Source organism: Cucurbita moschata, unplaced genomic scaffold (assembly GCF_002738365.1).
Source record: "Cucurbita moschata cultivar Rifu unplaced genomic scaffold, Cmos_1.0 Cmo_Scf00018, whole genome shotgun sequence".
Classification (NCBI taxonomy): Eukaryota; Viridiplantae; Streptophyta; class Magnoliopsida; order Cucurbitales; family Cucurbitaceae; genus Cucurbita; species Cucurbita moschata.
Genome location: NW_019268534.1, coordinates 389,791 through 410,367, shown reverse-complemented (window position 1 = coordinate 410,367; position 20,577 = coordinate 389,791). Strand labels below are relative to the sequence as shown.

The 20,577-nt window shown below is 35.5% G+C and overlaps 2 protein-coding genes across 3 annotated transcripts; one reads left to right on the top strand and one right to left on the bottom strand.

Moving 5' to 3' along the window:
- Window positions 1–698: 698 nt before the first annotated feature.
- LOC111456021 (pre-rRNA-processing protein TSR1 homolog) lies at window positions 699–13,211 on the bottom strand. Its single transcript, XM_023097716.1, is given in 24 exon segments — window positions 699–973; window positions 1,107–1,170; window positions 1,902–1,980; window positions 2,074–2,210; window positions 2,212–2,299; window positions 2,378–2,521; window positions 2,604–2,863; window positions 2,950–3,053; window positions 3,332–3,407; window positions 4,174–4,332; window positions 9,139–9,174; window positions 9,279–9,377; window positions 9,834–9,899; window positions 10,486–10,599; window positions 10,679–10,771; window positions 10,891–10,968; window positions 11,051–11,173; window positions 11,269–11,409; window positions 11,516–11,566; window positions 11,757–11,879; window positions 12,000–12,077; window positions 12,190–12,260; window positions 12,423–12,518; window positions 13,032–13,211. Coding segments are annotated over 23 exon segments (2,394 nt in total). The 5' UTR covers window positions 12,514–12,518; window positions 13,032–13,211; the 3' UTR covers window positions 699–854.
- A 623-nt stretch (window positions 13,212–13,834) lies between these two features.
- LOC111456401 (alcohol dehydrogenase class-3) lies at window positions 13,835–20,154 on the top strand. Of its 2 annotated transcripts, XM_023098247.1 has the most exons (10): window positions 13,835–13,946; window positions 14,050–14,186; window positions 16,238–16,284; window positions 16,377–16,702; window positions 17,299–17,381; window positions 18,068–18,143; window positions 19,062–19,219; window positions 19,307–19,468; window positions 19,716–19,865; window positions 19,983–20,154. In XM_023098247.1, exons 1-9 carry the CDS (start codon window positions 13,913–13,915, stop codon window positions 19,830–19,832), a joined length of 1,140 nt encoding a protein of 379 aa, XP_022954015.1. In that variant the 5' UTR covers window positions 13,835–13,912; the 3' UTR covers window positions 19,833–19,865; window positions 19,983–20,154. The 2 variants fall into 2 exon arrangements, with proteins under 2 accessions (XP_022954015.1, XP_022954014.1); XM_023098246.1 differs by having other exon boundaries at window positions 19,716–20,053.
- The last annotated feature ends 423 nt before the right edge of the window (window positions 20,155–20,577 follow it).

Sequence of the window (20,577 nt, the reverse complement as noted above, 5' to 3'; positions counted from 1 at the left end):
ATAAGAATAATAATTAAAGAATAAAGAAAATAAAAAATCATGGCTGCTGGGGTGAGATAACGTGAAGGCCTCCTATTTTTATCAACGCCTTTAATTACCTCTTATTACTTTTTTTTTTTGGTACTAAAAAATCATTATTTCGTTTCTAATATTCCGTTAATAATAACATTTATTTTGTTATCACAAGAAAGAGGAGAATGACTTTAAATCTTGGTTTTTTTACATTAAAAAAACCCTAACTAAAATGATCGAATTTTGTAAGCTTAAATTACTTAATTAGTTTTATTAGTTTTAATTTTTCTAGCGAAAAATAAAATTAAAAAGCCTACATTATTGAACTTTTTACTCTAAATAATCAATTTCAAATATTATATATATATTACTTTTTAGATTTAGCTAAAAACAAAGTTGGCTGCTTGAACAGAGACAAAAAAAAAATGCATCCATCCATTCCATCTATGCACGCATAGAAAATGGATGGAAGTCATCAAGCAACTTATCTAAATCGAACATGGCAAATCTGTTCCTTTCAGTCTGAAAGGGACACGTCAAATCTGTCCTTTTTGAATACGGATGAAAGACTGCATAGACTTTCGCCCTCGCCCTCGCCCTAAACAAATGAATTGACGAAGAGGAGTGAAGCAGCGTGAAAATGTTACCAATATATATATATATACACGTCAAACTTTATACAAAAATAAAGATAAAAATAAATACATTGAAAATCCATCAAAGATATATATTTTCTGATCTTACAATGAAAATTGTTCCTTCCTGTGGAATATAATAAATAACAAGGTAAAAAATGATTAAACAATGAGCTAGAGAAAAATTACCACCAAAATTACCACTATTCAAGCATCAAGGAGAGGGAAAAGATGCTCAGGCCATTTGGGATAAACACGCTTATATAAGCTCATGCAAACTGTGTCATGTTGCTGTAAAACTCCATTCAGAACACACTTCATTACACCTGTGTTCCACAAGATTACAGGCCGTGTTATATAACAACAACAAGATAACACTAAAGGATTGTGAGTATATTAACAGACAGCAGTGGCATGTCGAGGGTATTTCGATAGATGTTCGGGTATGGGGGAGCTTACCGTGTGTACCGACAGGCTCCTTGATGCGACCACGTCTGCCACACTTCGTCCACACATCCACAGGCTGCATCAACGATTCAACATTAGGAGGATAAACCATTATGTAAGATGTATTTTGTACTTCACCTCCAATGGCAAGTGGTAACCTTTTATGCATAAAAGAAGTTTTTATTTAAAAATAACAACCGCTCAATCAAATGAGAAAAGCAACTCAATCAAGATCTCTATACAATTTTTTTGATCCATTAGGCAAAGTGCTTTGAGCTCAAGCTTCCACTAGAGAGTTCCTATGAGCAAAAATTTCTACCAGTCAATTAGGATCCTCTTTTCCTTTGTTTATCACTTCTGGAAAAAGCATTCATTGTCATGCAAATGTTTTTGGAAAAGCACTCCTATTTTCAGAAAAGAAATTCCAACCCCCCTCCTCCTGGACTAATACAAATGTTTTTTATTTTCTGGATCTTAGCACAGACTCCAGCTCCAGGAAAAAAAAAGAAAAAGAAAAAGAAAATCATTGCTCCTAACCCCAAATCAATGCCCGAGGAAGCCCTAGCTTTTTATTTCTTCAGATCCCTCATCAAAACCAATTACAGATCTCCTCCATACTACTTAACACGCAGACAAAACAGTTACATCCTGCCAGATGAGTTTTAGTCACAAGCCGTCAACCACAGTATTAAGAACGATCGAGGACAGTGAAACATAGAGCATTCTCTGATACTAGAAGTGTTCAATTTCTACCAGTTCCAACAAAAAAGGTAACAGAGATTACCATCTCATATGCATTTCTCTTACCTTGAACCATCTCACGTCATCGGGATTATGAAACATGTATCTCACAGTAGCTTTCAATTTTGATACTCGTTGAGGATAACTGCAAATAGAAGAGGGAACGATAAAAACAAATTCTTCAAATGAGGAGATAAAATAATCATTACTTATTTGATAAGGTCATAGATGACATTACCCAGATAAAATAATTTTTTTCAAAATTATCCGTCTGGGGTCGATGCTCTTTAACGAACCAGAAGCAGCAAATGAAGAGATTCCTTCAACATTCCTAAGAACTATCAAAGGAAGGGGAGCAAATGAAACAGGAGCATTAAATAGAAGCGATAGAAAATCTTCCAGCATGAAGAAATCTCTCCATCTTGTGCTTGTCCGAATTGAAGTTATCGGTTGAAAATATTGGCCTGAAAGTTACGAAATGGTTATCTGAAAATAAAAAACCGAAAGATTAGATGACTTCGATGGCATAGTTGGAAAAGTACCTCGTAACAAACTGGCGAAACCCAACATGAAACACCAATTTTTCTTTTCCCATGAGGGGAGGAGAATTCTTATCATGCTTCTTGGTGTTCTCAGTAGTCCCAACTTTATCGGATATCTGTTCAGAGACATCGTGCTTCTTGATGCTGCAACAACAAGATTAGTTGGAACTCGGAACCTAGAAATCGTTTGTAGTAAAATAGATGATAATGAGCAATCAGGAATTACCTGAAATGGAGGACAGACATCTTGGATTCATGTGGCAGAAGTCCACAAGCAGTAATTGGCATTGACTTCGTTAACTCGCACAATTTGGAAGCAGCACAAACAGGCACTTCGTTCACGTGCAGCCTTAAATAGGAGCATGATGCCACACAATCATCTCTGTTCCCATTCTCTCTTTCTAAAGCTTTAGCTAGAACATGCTTTTGTGTTCTGGATATGTTACTGAATTCAAAAATTCTAGCATAGTCTTGAGGCAAACTTTCCTGAATTAAGAGATAGAAGTTTCAGTGAATGCTCGTAATGTTATGAAACAGTATGGGAAATCATAATCGAATAACAGGAACTATACTTGGGGGTCCCATGAGGATGTCCTAAAGGATTTAAGACCTCTATACTTTGCAAAGCGCTTTCTGGCAGGGATATCCATAGGTGTATCCACTTCATCTGGGAATTCTGCAACGAAAATATAAGAAAGATCACTAAACATCCGTGTATAACATGACACCAAGCCTCCACCACAAACTTTCAAGCTCAGATGTATAACATGTACGAAATTGACATCAATACACCCATTAATCTTGCATTAAAATGGAGATACCATGCCCAAACTGCCATGTGAATTTTCACGTGATTAATTAGAGATTGATGGTTAAGAAGTTATCGAACTATAGAACTACAAATAAGTATAGCACATATAACTCTTCAAAAGCCAAAAGAAACAAATGACTAACCTTCATCTTCAGCGTGAGCATTTTTTATCTTTCGAAACTCATCCAATCTTTGTTCGTTGGTCAAGTTATCACCATCCTGCATTGCGAGGAAATCAAGTGAATAGCAGCATCAACAAAAAACAGTAGATAGACCTAGAAGTGAAAAGTAACCTTCTTGTTCTCAATACATGAGAAATTCCAAGATATTATAGTTACAAAAGAGAATGCCCTTTTCAGCGCTTTCATGATTGTGTCATTTCTCTGTTGTAACTTGTAATGCACAAGATATGGTTTACCATTTTGTTTATTACGGTGAGTTCACTCATATATATGCTTCTGTCTCAATTTGACAGTACTTGAATAATACTAGAAGATATCCCGAGATGTTACAGAAGTGTACGTAAAAGATGAAACACTCATTAGAACTGTGCAAGCTTCAACTATTTGTAGGTTATTTGGCTGGAAAGAAACCAATGCATCACAGATAAGCATGCAGATTGAAGATAGTTTTGAATACAATTCCGTTGTATCCTTTAATTTCTACTGGTTCAAGCATGCTAAGTCTCTAGGTTTAGAAATTATATTCAACATGATGAGTCCTAACCGGGGAGACTATTTGAAACTTTCCACAGTTCTTTTAAAATTTAACATCCCCTTATATTCTATTTTTCAGCATACTATAAAGAGGTCATAATAATCATGAGGTTGTCACTTTTCAGCATTATTTTTCAACAAAAGAAAACATTAATCATATGGTTGTCCATTGTGAATTGCACCCCAAGGCTACTTCTCTAGCTTACAATGACCAGTCTGGTAAAATGAGGAATGGTATCACAAGTAAAAAAAAAAAATGAGATTCTCACCATCATCACAGAATCCATATCCGTCTCCTGATCAGAATTTATTAACTCAAAAGATGCTTGATCATCATCACTGAGGCCTGGATTATTAAGGTCATCCATTTCATTTGTATAACCACTGTCTAATATCATACGATCAGATTCATTGTCAACATTAGAATCCTCTGACGCAATATCTACCACTCAAAAGTGTGCATAGATATGAAAATATTATTACTCAACGAAAGAATACAGATTTAAGAATGAGGAAAAGAATTGGGATCGAATGTTCTATCTTCATTGATATTCACGACCTTTAAATAGGATACAAGATACTAAATAATATCTACCAAGAAAATATAAACTAACTAAATCCTGATAATAAAATAAAATATACTACTATTCAAATTCAACTGATTACGATATCTAAAATATATTTCCTAACTAATATATTCTGGAAGATTACGAATCATATATTCCATAACTAATTCAAACTAAAATAAGTTGCACTAAATTTTGACAGCCTCCCTTAGTGCAAGCTTATTTCTCAATAACTCCGAGCGCCTTACGAAAAACTTCAAACTTCAGTTTGGCAAGTGCCTTAGTAAATATGTCTGCAATTTGATCACTAGTGTGTATTTTCTGCAATTCAACATCCTGCGATAACACTTTCTCTCGAACAAAATGATAATGAGTTTCAATATGTTTCGAACGAGCATGAAATACCGGATTTCCAGCAAGTTTGATTGCACTTTCATTATCACAATTAATTTGAATTGGCTGATCGAGAGTAGTTACCATTTCTTGAATAAGCCTCCTGAGCCACAAACATTCTTGAGTAGCCATTGTAGCAGCTACATATTCCGCTTCACAACTTGACAAAGCAACTGTGCTTTGCTTTTTACTGCACCATGAAATTGCAGCAGAGCCTGCTGTAAAACAAAAACCTGTTGTGGAGCGTCTGTCATTCACGTCACCAGCCCAATCAGCATCCACAAACCCACTCAATAAAAATGACTTTGACTTCTCATACATTAATCCATAATTTAGAGTGCCCTTGATATAACAAAGAATCCTTTTTGCTGCAACTAAATGAGTCTCATGTGGTTGGTCCATAAATTGAGACACAATTCCTACTGAAAAGGCAATATCTGGCCTTGTGATAGTCAAATAGAATAAACTACCAGCAAGTTGACGAAAGAAGGTAGCATCTACTAATGACTTTCCTTCGCTCCTAGCTAATTTGAGATTTTGTTCCATAGGAGTAGTCTTTTCTCTTGCATTCTCCATATGAAACCGCTCCAATAAACTTGATGCATATCCTTTTTGAGAGAGAAAATAACCATCCTCACATTTTTTAATTTCCAAACCTAGAAAACAATCAGCTTCACCTAATCTTTTCATTTCAAAACGAACAGACAAGGCATCTTGGAGATTACTAATTTCAACAATATCATCACCAGTAATAATCATGTCATCAACATAAAGTAGAAGTAGAGTGCATCCAATTGTTGTTTTCTTAACAAATAAGCTCGGATCAGCACATGAAGACTTATAACCACAAAAATTAAGATATTGAGCAATCTTACCAAACCAAGCACGAGGAGCTTGTTTGAGTCCGTACAATGCCTTCTTAAGTTTGCACACATAATTAGGATATTCCTTAGAGGTAAATCCTTGCGGCTGCTCCATAAAGATATCACGATCCAATTCTCCGTAAAGGAAAGCATTTTTCACATCAAGCTGCCATAATTTCCAGCCTTTACTAGCAGCTAAAGAGATGATTGTCCGTAATGTTACCATCCTTGCGACCGGACTGAAGGTCTCGTCATAGTCTCGACCATATTGCTGAGAGAACCCACGAGCAACAAGACGAGCTTTGTGTCTATCAATTCTACCATCAGCTTTTTTCTTCACCTTGTAAACCCACTTACAAGTAATTAAGTCGGCATCATGAGGCTTTGGTACAAGTTCCCAGGTGTCATTCTTTTTTAGTGCTGAAATTTCTTCCAGCATTGCATTTTCCCATTCTGAAATTCCTTTAGCTTCACTGTATAACTTCGGCTCATTTTCACTTGTATCTCCCATAAAAAAACAAGACAGAACAGAAAATTGATTAATGTCAACAACAAAGTCAGACAAATGACCTGGTAACCTTTTCTGTCTTTGAGGATTTTTTCTTGTGACACCTTCAATATTTGTAGTGGCTTCTGTATTCTCTTCAGATTGAATGTCTGTCGCAATAGAATCTTCTCTTCCTAACGTAGAATCATCGGGAAAAAGTGCACCAGTATTTGTACTTTTGCTGCCATCTGAATCGTCTTTGTAACTTGAAATTTCATCGAACACCACATCACGAGACACAGTAACCATCTTTGTTTCCAAGTCCATACACTTCCAACCCTTTCTATGAATATCATAGCCAACAAAAATACATTTCTTGGCCTTTGGGTCAAGTTTAGTTCGATTTTGTTTCAGTACATGAACATAACAAATAGACCCAAAAATACGAAAATAACTCACATTGGGTTTACAATGATAAATCAGCTCGAATGGTGATGATTCTATCCCTGGCCATGGAGGCAGCCGATTTACAACATGGCAAGCTGTTTGAAAAGCTGAGGCCCATAACTCTCTTGGAAGACTCCTCGCATGCAGCCATGACAAGCAAACTGATGTAAGATGAGCTAACTTGCGCTCAGCCACCCCATTTTGTTGCGGGGTTCCTGGACAAGTCAGTTGACGCTGAATCCCATGCTCCTTACAGTATTCCATAAAATCATTTGAAAGAAATTCCCCTCCATTATCAGTGCGCAAACACTTGATTTTCAATTTAAATTCTTTTTCCACATCATGCTTAAATTGAATGAACTTTGAAAAGGCCTCACTTTTGTGTTCTAAGAAGTATACCCAACTGAAGCGAGAGAAATCATCCACAAACACCATCACGTAATGAAGGCCGGTATAGCTTGCTGTTTGCGTCGGTCCCAGAAGATCAGAATGAATCAATTCTAACATTGTTGAAGCTCTACTCTTTGAGCTTGTGAAAGGAAGACGATGAGACTTGCCATATTGGCAGCCTGGACAAACCTCATCATGCTGAATATCTTTAAAGAGAGGGACACCATCAAGAAGTTGTTTTGTGGATATTTTCTCCAACATCTGAAAACCCACATGACCCAAACGAGCATGCCAAAGATTTGAGCTTGCATTATGACCAACCTTCTTGATATATTCATCACTAGCTGATAAAACATACAAAGATTCTTTTCTTTTTCCACAAAACTGGATATCAGCATCAACATGTTTCACATTAGAGAGTATTTGAACATCTTTAGGACCAAAAAGAACATACCTTCCTGAATCTGTTATTTGTGATACAGAAGCAAGATTTTTCTTTAAACCAGGAACATGATAGACGTCCTTGAGTAGAACACTCCCATCATTCAAATCTCCTTCTTTCGTCACAGGATGCATTGAATTATCAGCTGTCACAATGATCTTCTTTTGACAATGTGGACGAATGTCTGACAGAAGAGTTTCGTTTCCAGTTGCATGATGAGAGCAGCCGGAATCGACAATCCATTCTTCGTTGTAGTCTATGAAGGCATGAAAATTTGCAGAGGCATCATCTTGATGAACAGCTGAAGTCACATTTGTTGGCTGGTCAAGAGCCTCAGTGGTTAAGCAGTGTTCCCAAATTGGATCTGAAGAGCTTTCACTTTCATGTACACCATTTGCTTCTAATTCCTGCATTTTGACTCTGCAATTTGGTTTAATATGGCCGGGCTTTCCGCAATGATGACACACCACTTTCACCTCACAATCCCGTTTAAAATGGCCTGGTTTTCCGCACCTGTAACAAGTTTTAATTGGTTTCTTTGACGACTCCTCACTTCTGAATTGATTCCCATTGCTTGATGAGGGCTTTGAGTGAAAATTCTGTCTCCTTTGATCTTTGACATATAACACATCTTCTGACTTTGGGGAAAACTCGTTGCTGCTAGTCATTTGCTTAATCAATGCTTCTTGATTGGAAAGAAGATTCTCCAGTTCAATGACGGTAGGCTGATTTGCCCACCCTTGTATTGAGGAAACAAAGGGCATAAACTCTTTTCGTAATCCACGAATAAGATAACGCCGTAATCGAGCCTCACTCACTGGCTCCTCAGCATCTAATTCTGAAATTTCAGAACATAGATTTTTCACCTTCAAAAAATATTCTTCAACAGAAAAATTACCTTGAGTTACCATAGCTAGTTCATTCTCTAGAAATTGCAGTCGAGCGGTATTTTTCTTGGTGAACAACTTTTGAAGTGTATCCCATACTTGCTTTGGTGACTTTAAATCACGAATATGATCAATATACTCCTTGCTAATCAAAGTCCGCAAAGTAAACAAGGCTTTTCCGCACTTGATCTTCCATTGTTGACGTAATTTTGCATTTTGTGGAGTATCGGCTGGAATGTCTGTGTCATCACCTTCAATTAAATCCCACAAATCTTGCCCTTGTAGATAAGCTTCCATGCATAACTTCCAATAACTATAGTTATTGCCAACCAGCTTTTCCATAGCTATACCCATAGAAGCACTCTCACTATTCATCTCGTTGAGTAATAATATTAAACCGTACCAACTTGGCTCTGATACCAACTGACGCAATATCTACCACTCAAAAGTGTGCATAGATATGAAAATATTATTACTCAACGAAAGAATACAGATTTAAGAATGAGGAAAAGAATTGGGATCGAATGTTCTATCTTCATTGATATTCACGACCTTTAAATAGGATACAAGATACTAAATAATATCTACCAAGAAAATATAAACTAACTAAATCCTGATAATAAAATAAAATATACTACTATTCAAATTCAACTGATTACGATATCTAAAATATATTTCCTAACTAATATATTCTGGAAGATTACGAATCATATATTCCATAACTAATTCAAACTAAAATAAGTTGCACTAAATTTTGACATCCTCATCATCTGTGCCGCCTATTTCCCAGGCTTCCTGTGTGTTTTGACAAAAGCAAAGGAAAAACATATGTGATGCTGACAAGAACTTTACGAACATGTAAATCATGGGGGAGAGAATTAGCGGATTAATATGCAAACCTGATAGTCAGAAGTGCCATGAGCAAGTGCTTTTTTCTTCAGATGCTTTTCTTTCTGACTTCTATCTGCCTCAGCTCTGTCTGCCTCAGTCGGCCAAGTCTGAGAGAAAAACAAATTATCAGTAATCAAATATCAACAATAAATATAACTAACGAAGTGACATGATATCTTGTCCTAGAAATAGCATTTGTACATCAAGATTGAAGAGCGTGGAAACACCTATTAGATCTTATAGATTAGTTTGAAGGCGTATCACAAAAATAATACAATCCATAAACAAGGAAAAATAACAAGAACAAAAAGTAAAAGAAAATAATCAAGCCACTCATCAAACATTCCATATCTTTAAGTTAGCTCTTTTTAAGTTTTACATGCATTTTTTAATATCATGCATTAACTCCCACCAGCCGCCATGTTGGCCATATCCTTCCCAAGAAAGAAGAAATGGCAAGGGAAATTGAGAAAGGTAAACTAAGAATGAAAAAAGATCTATGTCTTGAGTTGTTTTTATAGAAAAGTTTATTTCTTGTTAAGAAAAACACCTGTTCACAAGACAAGAGGATCAAGCTCATTCTCAACAACCAATGGCTCTTGCTCTGATGGCTCCAACAAGCGAACAACCTACATGTCCAGAAAGGTGTAAATTATAATGCACGAGCATTTGAACAATAAGTACGGAAAAAGTGTCATATGCAAACATAAAATATCATATAAAAACTGCACTTGAGATAGAACGTCAAGGAAAATATGCATCCTGTAACTCATCAGAGAAGGAAATTTCAACCCCGAATAATAATTTTTCTCAAACTAAACAGTTAGTGAAGAAACTAATATGCAAGAATAATTTTTCAGGACACACATCTATCATTACTGAAAAAAGTTATCAGAACCATTTATGAAAGAAGAATGAGTAATCAATTTGATTTGAATTTCAGTCTGCAGAAGGAAAAAAAAAACACTATTTTCCATCTAAATTTTCATGAACCATTCACTCAAATCCTATATCTACCAATAACAAGAATTCCTCACCAATTTAGTAGCTATGAGCAGAACGGTTCTAAAGCTCAAACTTCTTTTATTTCAAATTATATGAGAGGGCATGTAATAATATTCTTGGATAAGAAAACTCAGAGTGAGTGACCATAGTAGAACAAACAGCCAAGAAAAGAAACGGTCACTTTGCTCGTGCAAAGATTACATTTGTTACCTCCTCGTCCTGAGTATCCATGGAATCTTGTTCAATTCTTGGATTCAATGGGACTGGATCCTTGAGAACTTCGATTTTGCAAAGCTGGAAATCTCCTGCTCCAGCGACATGAACCTGATGAAAGTAAAAGGCAAGTATGAACGACATATCAACCTACGTGAAGCAAGAAATACGGAAAAACAGAAGTATGTACCAGTTGATTCACAGAGAGACTTCGAGCTCGTAGATAACCAGTGAGAAGAAGGGTACATTTTCCTGGAGTACAATTATCAGCTACCATATCAACCTGTGGGAGAACCAGAGACTTAGAAAAACAATAACTAACAAACAGATGTTACGCTTAGAGTGAAAGGAAAATATTGGTCAAAATTTGCAAAATGTATTAAAATACACATTTTTTAGAACCTTTTGAGACATCAAATAAGGCCTTTGATTTCTCCAATGAGGAACAGTGAGCCTTTGCTCCTTAAAAAGCCACATAAACTGCAATATAAAACATGGAAAATGAAAATAAGCATAGAAAGTTGTGTAAATGAACCTAAGCAAACAACCTACACTTGTTTACCTTGTGCAACTCATCTTTAGTATCGGCAGGATAAAACTTACAATCCTCGGGAAATTCAGATGTAATGCTAGAAATACACGTTTTTTTATAATCGTTTCTTTTCTTTATATCAGTGGGTAGGTCCTGCCAGAAAAGGAAAAGAGCTTTACCTATACATGCAGATAATTCTTCTCCTTTAGGATTATACGTCTCAAAAATGAAATAACATGATAACATACTCGAATAAGCACTGCAGTACTCGGTAAGCCCAGAGATCTTAATACAGAAAGGCATTCGCTTCCAAATGAATCGATGTAGAGAGATGTGCTTCCTTCAATATAGTAGCTCGCAGAGACCACAAAAGCAATTAGGTCAGCTACCTACAAATTAAAAGGTGCATGATCNAAAAAAACTTGATGAGTGAAGAAACAAAAAAAAAAAAAAAAAAAAAAAAAAAAAAAGAACAATTGCATGAGAAGTTAAAACCTTGGCCATCTCATTACATGATTGCAAGTCACTATAGGGTGCTTTCAGTACCTGGAGCATAAAAATTTAGCACAATGAAAGCAAACATAAGGATTGGTACACAAAAAATTGCCAAGGGTTCAGGACAACTCAATAAAATAGAGAAGTTTGAATAAGAAACATAAATAAAATAGAGTAATTTGGCCACGGCTTCAAAAATTAAAGAAAAAACATGAAGAAGAATCACATAGATACAACTTACTGTTGCACGAAGCTTGTACTCCGAAGAAGCAACTGTGGATGACGAAGCTCCAGGAGTTAATAGAGACAAAAGATCCTCAGCCAGTGGATTCAGGTCTACTGATGCAGAGAGTCCTAAAAGAACCTGTGGGCAGCGTAATCAATAAACATTTACAAATATTACAAGAAAATTGATCGGAGCAGGGAATGAGTAAATAAGAAATAAAGCCAGATATGAAATTCCATGGATATTCTAACAACTCACTATGACTCTGGGAGGACTCTTTGATCCACTTAATGCTCTTTTGTCCTGTAAAACAGCCGCCCTTTTCTGCTCTCGAATCTGCAACAACAAATTCAGTAATAAAAATAAAAAACCACCAATGACAATGAGGCATGTCAAATATGCCCAAGGAAAAGGAAGACTGGGTAGAAGAAGATTGGACGACAAGTACCATGTTACTATGCTGAAGACGAGCAGCCCGAGCTCCCTTAGCAACATTATTCTTTGTAACTTTGCTTCTATCTAGTGATCCAAAACTCAAATTAGAACCCAATAGCTACACAAACCTAAGTATTAGTTATAAAGAAAATTAAACCTTGAGGTTCTACGTGAACCAAAAATTATCTTAAAACGAAAAATACAAAAACTAGGCTTTCATGAACTAAAAGAAAAGAAGATCCACACCTGTTAAAGAGGTTTTGTGCTGTTGTCGCGTTGCCTTGGATGAGAAGCGTGATTTATGGGGCTTATTGACTTGAGCCCTATTACCTCCCATGGAAACTGTAAGAACTGCAAGGAGAATATTTAGGTCCTCTCTAATCCCTCTGCCTTTTAAGATATGACTATTTAAACCATAACATTTTCTAAAACTTTCAAAATCAAATACATGAATCACAAAGCATATATATGACTATTAGTTTCAATAAATTCAAAGTGCAATTGGTGACAGATTACTTCGACTGATTCTCTAATAAATAAAGGAGGAAGACTAGAAAATTCTTGATGGCATAAACAATGCAATTTTCAGCAGAAACTAAAGAGATATACAGACGATCAAACTCTCAATTGACAGACATATGCAACAAATCAAAAGGCAGCTCGAATAGTACCAATTAGCACAATGCTGTTTTTTTTTTTTTTTTTATGGTTTCTATTCTGTGATTGATATTCTAAAAAAACAAAAATAAAAATTCATTCATTCATTAGACAAGTCCTGATTTATGTTTCTCAAGTGCCGAGAAAGACATAGATAACGATTGGAAGAATACCAGTAAGAACAAGAAAGTCGAAAACCTGTACAAAGCCGCTCAGAGAGAGGCTGCAGCGGCACAAACGGAAGAAAGACGACGGCGGCGGTGGCGCCACTGAACCGGAGAAAGGTGGCGACACTGAACTGCTGGAGAGGAGCACACAACGTGAAAAAAAATAGACTTTGAGAGGGTTCAGGGTTTATGGTTCCTCCTTTCTTTTATTTATTTTTATTTTATTTTCATAAAGTGGGTGACCATGAACAGTCTATTCTAATACATTTTAAAATATTTCATCTGTAAAACGCTTCCATTCCCAAAAATATAATATAACTATTTAACCTATTTTTTAATTTTATTCCACGTCATACATATATATTCATACGGATAAAAATTGGAAAAAAAAAAAAAAGACCCACGTGATTGGGCTTTATCAATATCTTAAAATATGTGGGCCTGGCCCAATCACATGTGTTGCCACGTTGGTCTCCTAACTTGACACGTGGCTATTTATCTAATTCCAACGAAGGGCCCACGTCGGATATATTAGATTTTATTTAAAAAAACCTTATCTGCTGAATTTGCTGACTTTTCAATTAATTGTATTTTTTCTCCTTTATTTTAATTTTTTTTTTCTATTTTTTATAATTCAATTCAATTTGTCTTTTTTATTTTATTTTTCTTGTTATCTTGAGTTTCAGGTTTAAATAAAAAAAATGAGTTAAAAAAAATATAAAATATTCCATATTTTATTTATTTATTTACTTATACGTGAGATTGGTAAACATGAAAGAAAATAAAAAAAATAATAAAAAAAAAGAGGGAAAAAGAGGCGGTATTTAAGTTGGTTGGGTCTTCCACTTCTTTTTTCTCTCTAGCCTCTCATTCTTCTTTCTCGATCTCTCACTGTGTTCAGTTCTTCTATCCATGGCGACTCAAGGTCAAGTTATCACCTGCAAAGGTACTCCCTATACACATTTTATTCTAACTCTATATGCTTCACTTTTTCCTGCCATCGATCCTTTTGATTCAGCTAGCGTTTTTTCTTTTTCTTTTTCTGTCAGCGGCGGTGGCCTGGGAACCCAACAAGCCATTGGTGATCGAGGATGTTCAGGTGGCTCCGCCACAAGCCGGCGAGGTCCGAGTCAAGATCCTCTACACTGCTCTTTGTCACACTGATGCTTATACCTGGAGCGGCAAGGTTGTTTATCTTTTGATTTTCCGAATCTTAATTGATTGAATTGTCGGTCATTGCATGGCGCTTCTTTTTTCTTAATTTCTCTACTATTTTTTTGGTGATTCATTTTGGGGGTGTGTTTTCGCTCTTTGAAGAGTTCGTGATTTTTTAGTCCCTTTCTATTGGGTGGTGGAATGAAATTGAATTCGCAGTTCTTGTGCATTGATGATTGTAATTCTATCTTCAGATTAGGAAATACTAATTTCTGCGTGTATTATTTTATTCGAGTTTGCAAGATTGTCCAATCGGACAAGGTTGGTTTACTTCTCCAAAGACAAAATTTGTATGGCTAGGATCTGTTATGTTCTTACTAATTTTTCTTTGTTCTATATCGATAAATTCAACGTGTTAACACCAGTGCTGGAATCTTCACGAGGATCCTGGATCAGACGGGATGTGGTGCGCTACCAATATGCTCTGTGGCATTTAGATAACTGAAAATCTAATTTCCAAGATCCTAGCTGTAATGGTTACTGAAAAAAAGCAACCTCCCTTCTAATCAAAAGGTTTAGATAACTACCATTTTTCTTTCTCGAAGGACACTTCGACTGCATTGTACCAACTAAGTTAGCCTTAAACTCGAAGGGGTGATCACACTACAGATACAGCTAAAAGTCCTTTTTGAGATTGTGGAATTACCCAACCAAACTGAAGAAAGAAAACACGTTTTGTTCCCATGTTTGCTATGCATTGAATATGCAGAAACACCTTTTGGGGAAATAGACCCGCTTTGGAATTTCTTCTTTCAATTTTGTAAAAAATGTTTAAATCTTTTGGAGAACTTCCAAACTTAATTTTTGTTAGAACCCTTCTGGTTCCAAATTGATCTGGGCGAAGGATTCCTCCACTTCTATATTAGTGATAAAGTTGAAATAAATAATTTATCATATTAACTGATGTATAACATATTTTTATTTGATTTTTTTTAATCTCTTTTTATTCAATGAAAAAAAGAAGAGAATTCTTATTCCAGATTTCCAATACCTAAACTCTCATGAAGAAAAAGGTTTTTGGAGAAAACGTCCCATTTGATAAGCGGACAACCCAACTTCATGTTACTGGCCTAAAGTTTCTTATTTTTTGCTCGCTCCTAAAATCCTAATAGTCTTGGCTGGATTTGGTTCTTTGCTTTGCTTACAGCCTTAGGATAGATTAATACTGAAGACATTTATGTCGAGAGCCTCCTTTTTGTCCTTGGTCTGAACTGGATCCTCCTTTGTGAAGGAAGTTCTTGTTTTCTGGTAGGCTGGATTCTTTGTTATTTTGTGGTTTATTTGGTGGGAAGAAAATAGGAAAACATTATTGGGGTTTGGTAGATAGTGGGAAGATATATAGGCACATTTTAATGCATCACTTTCGGATTTTAACTTAAATTGGTTTTGTAACTACCCTTCGTTATTTATTACCAAATGTTGGGGTTCTTTTTTGCAAGACTTTTTTGCACTTCCCACTTTTGGCTTGATATTTATTTTTGTGATGGGCTGTTCGTTGTACTACCCTTCATTTTATTGAAAGCTGGTTTCTCTTAACAAAATCGAGGATTAACAATTGTCTCTCATTTTTCAGTCATGTATAATATTACAATATGTGACAAGTTTTGAACCTCCTATTAATTGTCCAATTGATTCTTTGGTTTAAGTGGCAGTTAAAGTTGTGTTTGACAAATCTACTTTTGGCACGTGCTATGACAAATTGAGGAGTTTCTAGTATAAAGGATCAATGAAGTCAATCACTTTGATAACCAAGATGTTTTTAGAATTTTTTTTTTTATTTTTTTTTTATGTATTTTAGATAAATAACAAATTCATTGATGAATGAAATATGAAAGAGAGGAAAAAAAAACCAAGCCCCGAACACTTCGATCTAAGACATCATTAGCTCAATACCTTTCCTGGCCATTTGGCACCTGCCTAAAGTTTAATTTTCTCTTATTAATATTATTATTATCATTTCCTGTGCATGTTGAAACCCAACCTCCTGATATCTGACTTTTTTTAACTTTCATCTCTTTCTAGGACCCTGAAGGTCTCTTCCCCTGTATTCTTGGTCATGAGGCTGCAGGGTAGGCAACTTGATATCACATGCCAGATATTTTGGTTTTCATTATGTATATAAATTTCATTACTTAAGCGGCAATATGAAACCGATGTGCAGGATAGTAGAGAGTGTTGGTGAAGGTGTGACGGAAGTTCAGCCTGGAGACCATGTAATTCCTTGCTACCAAGCAGAATGTCGAGAATGCAAGTTTTGCAAATCAGGGAAAACAAATCTTTGTGGCAAAGTCCGTGCTGCAACTGGAGTGGGAGTGATGATGTCAGATCGTCAGAGTCGTTTCTCCATAAATGGAAAACCTATATATCACTTCATGGGCACGTCAACATTTAGTCAATACACTGTTGTTCATGATGTCAGTGTTGCAAAGATCGATCCCACGGCTCCATTGGATAAAGTATGCCTTCTTGGATGTGGTGTTCCCACAGGTAGCGATATGTTAAACTTGCATCTATAATGTTATATATATATATATATATATATAAACCACCATGGGTTGATCTAGTGGTCAATAAGGATCAGACAAATAATAAAGGGTTTAGAGAGAGAGTGGATTCAAGTCATGGTAGCCAGGATAGAATATCCTGTGAATTACTTTGACTACCAAATATAGTAACGTCTGGCGGTCTTCTCTCGAGAATAGTTAAGGTGCACGTAAGGTTTCTTAAACACTCTTAATATATACATATACGTTCATACATACATCCACACTTTTACGTTTACAACTAGCATGATTTTCCTGTTTTAACTATGAAAAATTAGAAAAAAGAAGATTTTAGATATAGGTGTATTTGTTTGTTAAAAGTTTATTTGGATGTCAAGGCGATGTTTTCTATCCAAGGGGAAATTTAAAAAATTCAGCTGACGTTCAATTTTCTTTTTGTTTCTCTAATTTATTCCTTTCTTTTTGAATGAGGGGGAGCTGTTCACATAAAATAATATCTTCCAACATAACTTTTTTTTTTTTTTTTTTTCCTTTTCCATTTCACAATTCTTTATATGCCATAACGAATGGTATTTTCAGGCCTTGGAGCTGTTTGGAACACAGCAAAAGTAGAGCCAGGGTCCAATGTGGCTATTTTTGGCCTAGGGACTGTAGGCCTTGCGGTAAGCTCCATATCAGACCCTCCTGTCTTTTGACTGCCTTCTCTTTCCTCTAAATTGACCTTTTATAGACTTAATGTTTGCTTGTAGTTATAGGTTAAAGGCAGATGGGCCTCACGTGATAGCAATAAGAATATTGTTAACTAATATTTTGGAATATAAAAGATATCTAATCCACGTAGCTATATAATACTCATATTACTTTACCACATGTTAAGAATAAACGCAAATGACTAAAATTGTAGAATATGCTGATCCTACGTGTGATACTGATTATATGTTAAAAAATAGAATCTTTATTAAAAATCACAATTGATACTAGGGACAAATCTTTTGCTCGATCATCCTTAAGATGGATGCGATGGGAAGAAGTGGCATTTGGATGAGTTTTTTCCCCTATTAGCTTTTAAATATTGTTAACACAGTTATATTGGGGTTTTGCATCTTTTTAATGTTATTTATTAGCTTTTGTCTATATATCAAAGCTTATGCATTGTCTCTTTAAGCAAAGCCAGACAGCCTTTAGCCTTCTAAAAAATGTTTGCAGTGGTTTGATTGCTGCTAGCCATTACTTCATGAACCCCAAAAATATTACCCAATCCTTTTCATAGTTATATCTTTTCTTTTTATCAGCGAAATTGTTTCTTTGGCTAATAGCATCAACTTCATTGTTACCTTAAATTTGACAGGTGGCAGAAGGTGCCAAAGCTGCTGGTGCCTCACGTATAATCGGCATTGATATTGACAGCAAAAAGTTTGAACTTGGTATACCTTGATTTCTCACATTTTATGCTCTATTTCTTGAATTTATAATCTAAAGGAGAGTCGTTCTAAAGCATATTATAATCTTTGAGGTTTGTGGTTTTATTATTATTATTTTTTCATGGCCATATTTTGTAACTGTTTTGCGACCTCAATGTATTTTCTAGATTTATAAATTTGGGGAGATCTGGTCGTTTGAACATAACTGAACTTTTTTACTGCTAATTCTTTACTAAATTTTTTTTGACATATATGTCGTCTGGAAAATTTTGGGATGTTTGTTTTCTTGATCTTTACTATTTTATGATCTCGAGGATAGACTTTGTTTGGAGTAGCAAAATGAGCTTTTATTGAGAAAATTTGAAGGAGTGGTGTTTTGTTCATTTGGCTCGATTTCTTTTCATAAAAGTTTGTTTGTATTAAAAAATTTCATTCGGCTTGAGAGCAGCGTGGGTTCTTGAACACTTTATTTTAAACTTTTTTCATCTCTTTAATTTTTACTACTCTCTTTCTCTCTCTCTCTCTTAGTGTAAATTGTGTTCTCCTTTTCAATGCCTTAGCTTTACCTTTTCTATGGCAATTGGATGACCTTTTCGGTGTCTTTCTTGGCTTGCGTTTTTTATTATTATTATTATTTTTATCATCCTCTGTCTTTTGCAATTTCATTCTATCAATGAAATCAGCCTCTCCTACAAGAAAATTTATATTTTCTTTATTTTTATTTGATTTAAGTGGTAACTTTCCCTGGCCTTTTTAACGCCCAAATCTGCTGTTTGGGAGATGCATATCCAATCAAACAGAACATACTCGTCTTTATGGATAACGAAACTAACAGTGTAGGACAAGATTTTCTCTATTTCCAATGATTCTTGAGGGGGCAATGAGGTGTGTTTATGACATTATTTACTGACACCTTTGCAGCCAAGAAATTTGGAGCGAATGAATTTGTGAACCCAAAGGAACATGACAAACCAATTCAGCAGGTCATCGTTGATCTCACAGATGGTGGCGTGGACTATAGTTTTGAGTGCATAGGGAATGTCAATGTGATGAGGTCTGCTCTGGAATGCTGCCACAAGGTAAGTGCTATAACAGATTTTATTGACTTGATAGATCATTGAAGTAGCTAACGTTGTGCCTGAGTTCTTTATGCATCTACTTACCAGGGCTGGGGGCAATCGGTCATTGTGGGAGTTGCAGCATCTGGCCAGGAAATATCCACAAGGCCTTTCCAGTTAGTGACTGGTCGCGTCTGGAAAGGAACAGCTTTTGGTGGGTTCAAGAGTCGTTCCCAAGTCCCTTGGCTCGTTGAAAAGTACATGAAGAAGGTATTTCTAGATGCTATCTTGTAGCTTGATTTTTATCTTTTAGAAAAAGAAATCTGCAATTGTTCTTGGTTGTTTATTGCAGTTTCTAACTAAGTCTTTAACATTTGATTTAGATGTTAACTATATTTTAAAAGGTTATAATACATGTTTAGTACTTGAGCTTTTAAGAAATTCAATTTTGTGTTACATAGATCTTAGTTTTCATGTTTCCAGGATGCTCACCAGTAATTTATCCATATGCTTGCAGGAAATCAAAGTTGACGAATACATAACGCACAACCTGACCCTGGAAGAGATCAACAAAGCCTTTGATCTCATGCATGGAGGCGATTGCCTGCGCTGCGTTCTTTCGGCCCATCCCTAAGCTCTAAAGCGAATTTCATCTGTTCTTCATTATGTAAGTTCCTAAAATAATGATGTGTTGAAATCTGACCATATATGCAATGATCCATAATGTTTTTGATATTTGAATTTGGATGGTATTGGTGATGATAAAAAGTGAACATGATATTAGTGTAGAGAACTTGGTGGATCCTTGAAGTTGTTTGATTCTGTGAATGCTGCAGTCAGTTCCTCCATCACTTTCATTCTTTAAGACCTCTTTTCTCACATGTGGAAGGGGTGGGCCAAGATTGTAACTACACAAAGGAGATATAATTATCACCTACAAACTAACATTTCCTGCTCTTTGTTTTGTTTTTAGGTAAAACTTCAAATACATTTAAAGCAGTTTGTTGAAACATGCCATGTGTTATTCAGCCAATTAACTAATGACAGGAGATATGAAAACTAATAAATACATAAATAAATAAGACTAGACAAAAGAGACCCACAAAAGGTTAAAATACTATTTTGGTTCGATATACGAGTAGTACCGTAAAATTGCACGTTTCAAGGATACAATTGACTTTTCCAAGTTTTCATTCGAGGTGGTAATAGGTGTATACATGGGCTAGGTGGGTTGAGGGAATTTTTTTTGGTCCAATTCAAAAAATTTTACAACCTAACCATTTTGATATATTTTATAAGATTTTGTTTGATTCGAGTCAACTCAAATTTTTTGTCTAGTGAACTCAAAATCGAACCAATTCTATTTGAGTTTAAAAAAT